This window comes from Mustelus asterias, unplaced genomic scaffold, assembly GCF_964213995.1.
Source record: "Mustelus asterias unplaced genomic scaffold, sMusAst1.hap1.1 HAP1_SCAFFOLD_4139, whole genome shotgun sequence".
Taxonomy (NCBI): Eukaryota; Metazoa; Chordata; class Chondrichthyes; order Carcharhiniformes; family Triakidae; genus Mustelus; species Mustelus asterias.
The window spans coordinates 4182-16889 of record NW_027594084.1 but is presented as its reverse complement, the minus strand read 5'-3'; the positions used below and the strand labels follow the sequence as shown (position 1 = coordinate 16889).

Here is a 12708-nt window from a genome sequence, read left to right as displayed (position 1 = left end):
TCCCTAACCCCAGCCTGCTCTACCACCTCCCTACCCCCAGTCTGCTCCACCACCTCCTCCCTACCCCCAGCCTGCTCTACCACCTCCTCCCGACCCCCAGCCTGCTCTCCCACCTCCTCCCGACCCCCAGCCTGCTCTACCACCTCCTCCCTACGCCCAGCCTGCTCTACCACCTCCTCCCTACGCCCAGCCTGCTCAACCACCTCCTCCCTACCCCCAGCCTGCTCCACCACCTCCTCCCTACCCCCAGCCTGCTCCACCACCTCCTCCCTACCCCCAGCCTGCTCCACCACCTCCTCCCTACCCCCAGCCTGCTCCTCCACCTCCTCCCTATCTCCAGCCTGCTCCACCTCCTCCTCCCTATCCCCAGCCTGCTCCACCTCCTCCTCCCTATCCCCAGCCTGCTCCACCTCCTCCTCCCTATCCCCAGCCTGCTCCTCCACCTCCTCCTCCTTACCTCCAACATGCTCCACCACCTCCTCCCTATCCCCAGCCTGCTCCACCACCACCTCCTCCTTACCTCCAACATGCTCCACCACCTCCTCCCTACCCCCAGCCTGCTCCACCACCTCCTCCTCCTTACCTCCAACATGCTCCACCTCCTCCTCCCCACTCGATCCAACGTACCCCAGTTGTGGTGCTATTGTCCTGAAGAAGACCCATTGATTTCTTATGTTTGTAGAATCATGTTTTCATGTTTCGCAGGGTGTACATGGCACTCTTGCCAAAACAACCATGAACACTTTAAAATTCAATTGGCTGGAAAGCGCTTCCAAGACGTCTGAGCTTGAAAAGTACTATACAACCAGAGTTTTTTCTGTCTATAGTGACGTCAAAGTATTAATCGTGTCATGTTGGACATGATTTCAATTGATCATGGAATTCCCTATTACATTTTTAATCCATGAATTTGTGCTTCAGCTATTGCATACCCTCATTTCAAAATCTCAGAACTTCTACAAGGAAGAGAATCTTAGCTATTCCCCCACGAGGTGTTCTGTTACTGATCTGGAGCACTCGTGCTGATGAACTTTTTTGAAATCGGATGCTTTGGATGTTCTCACATGGTCCGTTGTTCTTGTAAAAATTGTGCTGCAAAAACTATCCTGATCCTCACCCTGAGCTTGATCATGTTTATTCCAGTTCAAGCCAGAATGGCAGAACACTCTTCAAATCTTTCCAACAATTTTCTGGTTTGTTGCTATATAGGCACGTGCAACACAGAAAGAGGTCTTCTGGCGCAAATAAAATGAGTCATGGCTTTCTCCTGTGCTGTAGATTCATAAGGAAAGCAGACATGGGAACATTTTTTATTTTTTCAGTTGAAGCCAAATGGAATGAAGCTGCTTATTGTTTTGCACTTGCCAAAGTTGACCAGTCAGTACTCCTGCAGCGGTTTATAGTGGAGTAGGAATTTGTTCAGTCTAGGGGTTTGAATTGGTTCTAAGCTGCAACAACTTGCATTTATATTGCATCTTTATCATAGCAAGATGTCCCACAGTGCTTTACATCTCAAACTAATCCCACTTCCTCAGTCACTCCCCATTGCCCCTGCATTTTCCTCTATTTCAAATAGTACCCTCGTGCTATTAAACCCTCTATAACCTCTTAATGTATCGTTGCTATTGTGCATAGTAAAACATAATTTACTGAATCAGTGAGTGAAGAATCAACAAATGATTTTGCACTAAAAATATTTTACTTATAATAGAAACTTTGTCTATCAAATGTTTCCTATTTCTCATCTTCATCCAAACAGCGAAGTTGCAGCTTTTTGAGCACTCAATTTATCAGAGGGCAAGGACGTTTAGATACTGTTAACAATTCTGGTCCCCGGAAGGGTAGGGGGTTTTAGTTCAGTCAGGCAGCATGGTCAGTGCAGGCTTGGAGGGCTGAAGGACCTGTTCCTGTGCTGTAATTTTCTTTGTTCTTTGTGTGATGTTGATTCTGCCTTCCTGCCACTATAAGTGAGAATTCCTGAACAACTGTCACAAAATTAGCAATTTTTGCCTGCAGTAAATGCCAGTATCTGATTAATGAATAAATAAGCATCTGCAGTTATGAAGAGTTGGATAGTCAGGAAGGAATACATCTGAGCAGAGCAAGACACTTCTGTGGCATAGAAGATAGTGTTTTCTGGTTCCACAAAACAATGCAGCTGTAATCTTGCAGTGGTCTAGCTTCACATCAGTATTCAGCAAAAGTATGTTGTACAGTGAATGACTGACTTGTGCAATTTTAATTTTCTGTTGTCCTTTGCAGGTGCCTTTTCCAGCACTCCAAGGTGAAGGTGTGGAATACCTGGGCCGTGCAGATGATGCTGTAATCGCTATCTCGAATTACAGATTGCACATTAAATACAAAGATTCTTTAATCAATGTAAGCAGTTCTTTATTGGATACTATTCTGAATCTGCCATAACTTAACTTGACAGGTGTTAGAATTTGAAGTATGGAATTGGAATTGCTGCACCCACTGTCAACCCAAGCTGTTAGTTTTCTGTTTACAGTCGCCATCCTTCTGTTAATTCATTTGGCAAAAATGTTGTTTATCATTGAGCATTTCTAAATGCAACTGTTTACCAAACGGTAAAGTGATAGAGTGGAGGGAGGGTTGAAGAGAGGCATTCCTTAGATGAACAAATAAAATGGACTAGCTCAGTCTAGGAAATTGTACTAAATTTATCATTTCATTTAGATCAATTTACAGTTTAATAATACATCTAATGAGTTACTTTGTGGTTCTTTATCTGTTGATCTGCTCGCTTCCCACACTTTTTTTTACTCTTAGCTCCTATTTATTCTCCAGTAGTTGTGTGTGATTTTTCTTTTGTCTCTTTCTACATACATCCCACTCACACTTTCATTGACTGTCTCTTGTTCTCCTCCATACACTGAAAGGCATAGAGTCCACTTTGATCATCTGCTCAGCACAGAAATCATCATTGCTACTGCCAAGGTGATAGTAGCACTGATTCTTTCTCTTTTTCCCCCTCTCCTCCCAAGGCTCTGTCACTAGCACCTAGTACCTAATAGGTTGCAATGGCAGTCAATTATATGCAGTCAGGTTGTTAAGGTGATGTTGCCCATAATGCCAATGTCGACTGTTTTGCACTGGTCAACAAAATATGCTGTTTATTTAGCCTCAGGTAGGCCCACGTTGAACTGGATGGCCGAGATACATCCTCCAGGAATTGGTGGCCTGGAATGGGGTGGGGAGGCTGGTTTCAGAATAGCATCATGTTTGAACATCATAGATTTGACCATAGTAACCACACAGCAATCACATCTCTGGAAACTGGCAGGAAGTAGAAACATAGAAAAACTACAGCACAATACAGGCCCTTCAGCCCACAAAGTTGTGCCGAACATGTCCCTACCTTAGCGATCACTAGGCTTACCTATAACCCTCTATCTTACTAAGTTCCATGTACTTATCTAAAAGTCTCTTAAAAGACCCTATCGAATCCGCCTCCACCACCGTTGCTGGCAGCCCATTCCACACACCCACCACCCTCTGAGTGAAAAACCTACCCCTGACATCTCCTCTGTACCTACTCCCCAGCACCTTAAGCCTGTGTCCTCTTGTGGTAACCATTTCAGCCCTGGGAAAAAGCCTCTGACTATCTACTCGATCAATACCTCTCAACATCTTATGCACCTCTATCAGGTCACCCCTCATCCTTCGTCTCTCCAAGGAGAAGAGGCCGAGCTCCCTCAACCTATCCTCATAAGGCATGCTCCCCAACCCAGGCAACATCCTTGTAAATCTCCTCTGCACCCTTTCTATGGCTTCCACATCCTTCCTGTAATGAGGCGACCAGAACTGAGCACAGTACTCCAAGTGTGGTCTGACCAGGCTCTTATATAGCTGCAACATTATCTCACGACTCCTAAACTCAATTCCTCGATTGATGAAGGCCAGTACAGCATACGCCTTCTTAACCACAGCCTCAACCTGCACAGCTGCTTTGAGCGTCCTATGAACTCGGACCCCAAGATCCTTCTGATCTTCCACTCTGCCAAGAGTCCTACCATCAATATTATATTCTGCCATCCTATTTGGCCTGCCAAAATGAACCACCTCACACTTATCTGGGTTGAACTCCATCTACCACTTCTCTGCCCAGTCTTGCATCCTATCAATGTCTCGCTGCAACTTCTGACATCCCTCTACACTATCCACAACACCTCCAACCTTTGTGTCATCAGCAAACTTACCAACCTATCCCTCCACTTCCTCATCCAGGTCATTTATAAAAATCACAAAGAGTAAGGGCCCCAGAACAGATCCCTGGGGCACTCCACTGGTGACCGACCTGCATGCAGAATATGACCCATCTATAACCACTCTTTGCCTTCTGTGGGCAAACCAGTTCTGGATCCACAAAGCAATGTCCCCTTGGATCCCATGTCCCCTCATTTTCTCAATAAGCCTTGCATGGGGCACCTTATCAAATGCCTTGCTGAAGTCCATATATACTACATCTACTGCTCTTCCTTCATCAATGTGTTTAGTCACATCCTCAAAAAATTCAATCAGCCTCGTAAGGCATGATCTGCCTTTGACAAAGCCATGCTGACTATTCTTAATCATATTATACCTCTCCAAATGTTCATAAATCCTGCCTCTCAGGATCTTCTCCATCAACTTACCAACCACTGAGGTTAGACTCACTGGTATGTAATTTCCCGGGCTATCTCTACTCCCTTTCTTGAATAAAGGAACAACATCCGCAATCCTCCAATCCTCCGGAACCTCTCCCGTCTCCATTGATGATGCAAAGATCATCGCCAGAGGTTCAGCAATCTCCTCCCTCGCCTCCCACAGTAGCCTGGGGTACATCTCATCCGGTCCTGGCGACTTATCTAACTTAATGCTTTTCAAAAGCTCCAACACATCCTCTTTCTTAATATCTACATGCTCAAGCTTTTCAGTCCGCTGCAAGTCTGCACTACAACCACCAAGATCCTTTTCCATAGTGAATACTGAAGTAAAGTATTCATTAAGTACCTCTGCTATTTCTTCCAGTTCCATACAAACTTTCCCACCGTCACACTTGATAGGTCCTATTCTTTCACGTCTTATCCTCTTGCTCTTCACATACTTGTAGAATGCCTTGGGGTTTTCCTTAATCCTGCCTGCCAAGGCCTTCTCATGACCCCTTCTGGCTCTCCTAATTTCCTTCTTAAGATCCTTCCTATTAGCCGTATACTCTTCAAGATCTCCATTACCTAACTCCCTGAACCTTTTGTAAGCTTTTCTTTTCTTCTTGACTAGATTCATTACAGCCTATGTACACCACGGTTCCTGTAACCTACCATAACTTCCCTGTCTCATTGGAACGTTGCTATGCAGAACTCCAGACAAATATTCCCTGAAAATTTGCCACATTTCTTCCGTACATTTCCCTGAGAAAACCTCTTTCCAATTTAAGTCTCCAATTTCCTGCCTGATAGCCTCATAATTCCCCTTACTCCAATTAAACACTTTTCTAACTTGTCTGATCCTACCTCTCTCCAATGCTATCGTAAAGGAGATAGAATTATGATCACTATCTCCAAAATGCTCTCCCACTGAGAGATCTGACACCTGGCCAGGTTCATTTCCCAATACCAAATCAAGTACAGCCTCTCCTTGTAGGCTTATCTACATACTATGTCAAGAAACCCTCCTGAACACACCTAACAAACTCCTCCCCATCTACACCCCTTACTCTAGGGAGATTCCAATCAATATTTGGGAAATTAAAATCTCCCATCACGACAACTCTTATTATTACACCTTTCCAGGATCTGTTTCCCTATCTGCTCCTCAACATCCCTGTTACTATTGGGCGGCCTATAGAAAACACCCAGTAAAGTTATTGACCCCTTCCTGTTCCTAACCTCCACCCACAGAGACTCCGTAGACAATCCCTCCATGGTGTCCATCTTTTCTGTAGCCGTGACATTATCTCTGATCAACAGTGCCACTCCCCCACCTCTTTTGCCTCCCTCCCTGTCCCTTCTGAAACATCTGAAACCCGGCGCTTGAAGTCTCTGTAATGGCCACCACATCATATTTCCAAGTAGTGATCCACGCTCTAAGCGTCAAGTATTTTGATTATAAATATTTTAGTCGGTACTAAAATAGGTTTTGCATTTGCTTTTGAATCTATTCTATTTGCCTAATTTGGATTGGCAGAAAGAAGAACAGAATATTCAATAGAAGATGAGGAAATCCGGGATGAGGGAACAAACACCTGTTTACCTTGCAAGAATTGTGTTCCCAATTTATAATTTGAGTATTGCAGGAAAGTTACATGCTGTTGAAGCATACTTTTCACTGTGTACCAATACACGTGACAAGTCAAATCAAAGCTTTTCATCTTGCACTCATCCGGATGAATAGAAGACAAAAAACTTTGACAGCTTGTCGCATTTTTCAGTAACACTAAAGTTCTATTGTATCAAGCGACAATTTATAATTTATTTTTTATTTAAATGATAAAAGATAATTTTGCTACTGGCAGAGAATAGCACCTTGTTTCATATTGGTGTTGACTTGGCTACGTATCTGGATGTGTAGTTACACCCACTGTGAGAATGGCTTCTGTAGGAGGAAGTCCCAAGTTATTTGTGTTGACAGGGTGATGTGAATTTACTTGGGTTGTCTGCCTTGCTTAGTGATATTACTCTGGCCTCTGATTGAGAAAACTGTGCATTCAGGTCCCACTAAAGACATGTTCCCAGCGTAGATTGCATGTTCAACAACAACTTGAATTTAGATTGTGCTTTTAACAACAACTTGAATTTAGCTGCTGCCTTTAATGTAGTAAATATCTCAACATGCTCCATGGGAACATTAATGGCAAACACTTTGTTGGGGACACAAAGATGGCCCAAAGCTTGTCAAACAAGTCGGTTTTTAAGGAAGAGAGAGATATAAAAGTGCAGAGGGGCTAGATGTTTAAGGCTTGGAGCTGAAAGTATGACTGCCAGTGATGCAACAAGGTGTTGGGGCTTCATGAGACCAAAATGCTCTGTTCATGGAGGGTTATAGGGATGGAGGAAGTGACAGAGATGAGGAGGGGCGAAGCCATGGAAAGATTTTAAAATGAAGATGATCATAGACCAAGAACCAGTGTAGAACAGCAAGCAAAAAGATAATGGATGAAGATGACTTGTGCGAACTAGAATGCAGACATTTGAAATTTGGATACACTTAATTATTGGAGGGCAGAAGATGGGAGGCTACCTACAAGAGTATTGGAATATTTAAGTTAACAAAACTATTGAATGGGGTTTTATCAATAGATGAGCTAAGACGGAAAGAGAGAGACGATATTATTGGAAGTAGATAGTCTTGGTAAAGAAGAAAGTAACACGAGTTGGAAGCTCAGCTGTGAATCAAATAGGATACACTGGCTACGATTGATCTGCTTTAGCAAGTAATCAGGGAGGGGGATGGCATCGGTGGCTAGGGACAGATTTTGTAATGGTGCCAAAGGTGAATGCTTTTAGTCTTCTCAATACTTGGAGGAAATTTCTGCTCATTTAATACTGGATGCTAGATCAGCAGTGTGAGCTGATGTTGTGAAGGGATCAGGAGCGATGGTAGTAAGGTAGAGTTGCGTGTTGTCAATTTAAAGTGGAATGTGTTTTCTGGAGAGACTGCTGAAGGATGGCATGTACGTGAGAAATAGTGAGCTGTGGACAGTTTCTTGGGGTTTCCAGAGGTACTGATGTGGGAGCTGGAAGGGAAGCTATCTTTGCTATCACTGGATCAGTACGAATGAAACAAAGTGCAGACCCATTTAGGTAGATAATGGAAGAGAGATATTCAGAGGATGGTATGGTCAATGTGCAAAAGGCTGCAGACTGGCAGGGAAGAATGATGTGATAATGCACCATTGTCACGCTAACATAAGATATCATTTGTGGCTTTCAGCAAAGTCGTTTCAGTTAACAGGGTAGAAATCTGTTTGGAGAGCTTGATGCTTGGATCCGAGAATGATGGACATTGATTTAAGTACAACACATTCAAGGACTTTAGAAAGGAATAGGAGAGTGGAGCTGGATTGGAAATTTGCAAGAGGTCAAAAATGAGCTTTTCAAGGAGTGATAGCAGATTTGAAAGTGTGGACTGTACCAGGGAATGGGAATTTTATGTCACTGGCAAGGGCAGCATTTGTTGCCCATCCTTAATTGGCTTCAAGAAAATGGTGAACTGCCTTCTTCAACCACAGCAGTCCATCTGGTGCAGGTGCACCCACAGTGCTGCTAGAAAAAGAGTTGCAGGATTTTGATCCAGCGATAGTAAAGGAAGTGAGGTATAGTTCCAAGTCAGAATGGTGTGTAGCTTGGAGGGGAACTTGCAAGTGGTGGTGTTTCCATGCCTCTGCTGCCCTTGTCCTTGGTGGCAGAGGTCATGGGTTTGGAAGGTGCTGTGCAAGGAGGCCTGGAAAGTTGCTACGGTGCATCTTGAAAATGGTACACGCCCCTGTCTGTTAATGGTGGAAGAAATTAATGTTCAGGTTGTGGATGGGGTGTCAAATCAAGTGGGCTGCTTTGTCCTGGATGGTGTCCAGCTTCTTGAGTGTTGTTGGAGCTGCACTCGTACAGTCAAGTGGAGAATATTCCATCACACTCCTGGCTTTGGGCTATTAAGTGAATTCAGATGGTCAGCAGTTTAGTGGGAGTAGTGTTCAGAGAGTAAGATACAGGTTTCATGGGCGAGATGATCTTGGAGAGGCCCTGAACAGGAATAATAGAGGACCTTGATATACTGCACTAATGAGGGAGTGCTGCACTATCTGTGAAGTGTTTTTTTTTGGGTGAGATGTTAAATTATCTGGATGTAGAAGGTCCCATAGCATTGTAGAAAGAAAAGCAGAAGAGTTTTTATATCCTGCTCAGCATTTATCTCTCGCAACCAATGGTTAAAACAGTTCTGGTCATTTATTTCATAGCTCTTTTGTGAGTTTGCTGTGTGCAAATTCAGTACAATGTTTCATACATTACAACAGCGGCCACATTCCAATAATACTTCATCAGATTTAAAGTGTTTTGGCATACCTGAAATCATGAAAGGTGCTAATAAATACATAAAGGGAAAGACAGGGCAGATACAGTTCAAAATTCTGCCCTGGTTGGGGAATCTAGAACCAGAGATGCAATGACATAAAGGGATATGGGAATAGCATGGGAGGAAAAAGGCATTGAAGTAGATGAATCAGCTGTGATCGCATTGAAAAGCAGAGCAGGCTCAACAGGCTGAATAGTCTATTCCTGCTCTTATGTTTTTTTAAATGCAAATTCTTTCTTAAAGCGTATGAGTGATGTTGAAGTAATAATGGCTATATCTATGCAGTATATGTATATTGCAGCCATAAGGCAGAAAATTATTTACTGAACTAAAATGGCAGCAGCTTTACTATGATTTTTCCCATTCTATTGCAATAGGCCCACATTGGCATGCAGTCTCTGGGTTCTATAATGTGGGGTGAGGGTGGTATTAAGAAGACTAGGTAGCGGTACTGGTTGGAATGCAGTACTGGATACTGGTTGGCATGCAGTATCTTTAGCTTGCTCTAGTTCTGATTAGGTTGTATTGCCTGCTGTGTCTTGACTTTAGAAAATAGCAAGTATTTTCAGTGTATAAGGTTCCTGCCTTTCTCACATTTATTATTTTGATTTCATTTTCCCCTTCTCTTTCCTTTTGTTCTGTTTTAGACCTTTCTGCAGGGTGTGGACGGTGACATCTCAGTAAGTACTGTGTGTGTGTGTGAACTTCACTGCTGGTTACGCATACAACAGTGTATCCAACACAGCTTGCGTGTATACAGTCTTAATCAAAGATGTAGGCTTTAGGGTTCCATTGCAATGCTGTGTCACAAAGTGCATAGATAGGGATAAAGTGTGACCAACTTGAAACTTCTTCATCCTCATCCTCATTTGGACAACAGACAGATGTGTCATAAAGATGCTGCCTTAGTAAATGTACAGACAGGAGCCCTGTGCTCTAGCACTTTCCTCTCACTTCACTCCCTCACATTCTTATGTTTGCACGCTTGAAGGTTGTTACTAATTAGGCAGTTTGCTGGTACTCAGTAGATGTAACATAGAAACCATGGGTAGCCATTAAGCATGGACTTTTCCCGATGTGTACCTGGAGTTGTTGAGCAAACCTTTGGGTAAAAATGGCCATTAGGAACCAGAGTAGCAATCATGTTTTATTACCAAGCATTTGCAGAAAACGCAGGAAAACGTAGAATACCACAGTTTTAGACTATCAGCCTAACCTGCATGAATCCATATTCTGCACATTAACTCACTTTCAAATTTGGCGTTTGTCTTCACTGGTGTCTCGTAAGATAATAATTGGAATATAGGCAGTTTAATACTTAGTTGTTGATCAGTAGTTGATACAATTTTATCGGCTTCAGAAGTGCCATTATTATCTATGTTGTAAGAGAAAAATGCAAATTGTACTGAGATGACAGGAAAACTGCAAACATGGAAACCTCAAATAAAAGCAGAAATGCTGAAAGTGCTATCAACATCTGAAAAGGCAGGTTAGCGTTTTTATAGAAGCCCTATGTTATTTACTGTGCATTTGCTGATTTTATTGCATGAAGTTGCAGTGTTCATTGGCTAATGCTCATGTAGAAAGTCTTGTAATGGTTTTCTCTGGAGCGCAAATAAAATCTGACCGACATGAGACTTAGCTTCTCTCTTTTGTGTTCCTATTATTGTAGTCTGTTTGAAGTGATCTGCAGAATTTGGAGGTTTTTATCACCATTAAATTTTAGTCAACCATCTTGCCTATCCCAATGCAAAAAGCCTTCTCACCTTGTTGGAGAAGTAAATGCCTGGGAAATTACCACACTAATAGTATCTCTGGTAGAAGGGCTCTGGTCAGCAAGCAGTCTGGTGGCTATAATTGTCAATTGAATGCTCATTTACAGTGGTGGCAGAAACAGTTTGGGAGTATGCATTCACACCTGAAAAGGGTTGACTCTTAAATTTAGAAACACAACAATGACACTTTCAAACAGGAGCTGAATTGTAACTTAATTTTGTTCAGACTTTGAGATAGTATTTTCAACAGTTTATTTAAAGTTTAGTGTTCACTTGTCATGTCATTTGGAAGTTGTTCCATGTGGGCTTACTACAATGACCATACTGCCAAGCTAAACCAAATGAATCTAGTTTATTTGATGTGATGTGCAAATACAGCAATATTGGTTACTGTAATATTTCTGTATAATTACTGTTTAAAGTTGCCATTGAATGTGATATTTCTTGGCAGAGTTGGTTACTGGTGATTGAACTACATTTATCTTCTTGTTACAGGTGCCTGTACGGCTCATTGAAGCTGTTGAGAGTCGGGACATGTTCCAGCTTCACATTGTATGCAAAGATTCCAAGGTGGTCAGGTATGTTGCGTCACGTTCATTGATATAGAACTCGGATAGTAGCACCAGATCATTAAGAATGAGCATAAAGCTAGTCTCTCCAGCCTGTCAGATGGGCACCCAAAGCATCAGGTAAAAATGGGATTGTGGAGAAGAGGGATAATAAGGTGTAATTTGGGTGTATTTGAGGAGAGAGGTAATAAGGAGCATGCAGATGCATCAAAAGTATATACTGCTGTAAGCATTGTGTCCAGCTTGATTCTGAAAGCGCCCATCTATTGATTTGAACTTGCATGCAGTTGCTAGTCCTAGTAAACATTTCTTCAAAGCAAAAAGCTTCACTATGTTGATAAATGTCTATGTTTTTAAAGCTTTCCTACTTGATAATATAGGTAACAGACAATGGCTCACGTATTAGTTAAGTAGAAGAAGTAGTGTTCAGAAGCTGTCTGGCTTCGGTGTTGCAGGAATCCAATTTTATTATATTTTCTTTAAGGTACTTGCAGGAAATACAGGGAAAAGATGTACTTTACTTTCTGTAGTAGAAGGACTAGCATCAGTGGATCTATTGTTTGCATTTTAAAATCTCTGTTTCCAGGATCTGAGTTGATCCTTGGAAAAAATCTTGATTTTGTGTATCTGAAAATTATATTGTGCAACAGTTAATCGTCACATTCAATGTGCCTTACCGGTTCACCCATTCTTTATACTTTGAGTTTAGACAATTTGGGGGAAATAATTGTTAAAATGCGCACAGACGTGTGAAAATTGAGCACTTCCCTGAATATGGTTTTCTAATATACCTTGCTTTCTGTTGTATCCTTGGCATAATTTCTGATATCTGTCAGTAATTTGACCATATTTTGAATTGAAAGGCATCTACACCCTGGCCAATTGCTAGAGTGAAGCTTTCCCAGTCAGTGATTATTGTGTAGGTGAACTGGTTAAGGAGGCCTGATGAACTTTCTCTCTCTGGAAGCAAAAAATAAAACACACACGCAGCAAGTCTTTAAAACAGAGCCTCTCATTGTTTAAATGAATACTTTAATCATATCAGCTGTATAGCAAACTTGATTACTGTTAATCACATGGTGCTCATCTTTAATTTCACAACGGTGTGCAAATCACAGATTTCTTGGTTAGTTGTTCTCTGTATCCCTGATGTGTTGTTTTTTAAATGGAGAAAATAAGGACATTTTGAGAAGGGGACCAAGTGTGTATTGTATTGTTCAGTCTGACTTCTCCACACTCAGTTTCATCCCAGAGGCTACTATCATTTATGGGGGAGCTGACGTGGATTATTTTTA

At 42.2% G+C, this 12708-nt stretch overlaps 1 protein-coding gene across 1 annotated transcript; it reads left to right on the top strand.

The window, feature by feature from the left end:
• Positions 1–2262: 2262 nt before the first annotated feature.
• On the top strand, positions 2263–11422 carry LOC144490973 (phosphatidylinositol-3,5-bisphosphate 3-phosphatase MTMR4-like; the record flags this gene model as incomplete). Its single annotated transcript, XM_078208647.1, has 3 exons — positions 2263–2379; positions 9717–9749; positions 11340–11422. Coding segments are annotated over 3 exons (233 nt in total), but the record flags the coding sequence as incomplete, so codon positions are not given.
• Positions 11423–12708: the final 1286 nt, after the last annotated feature.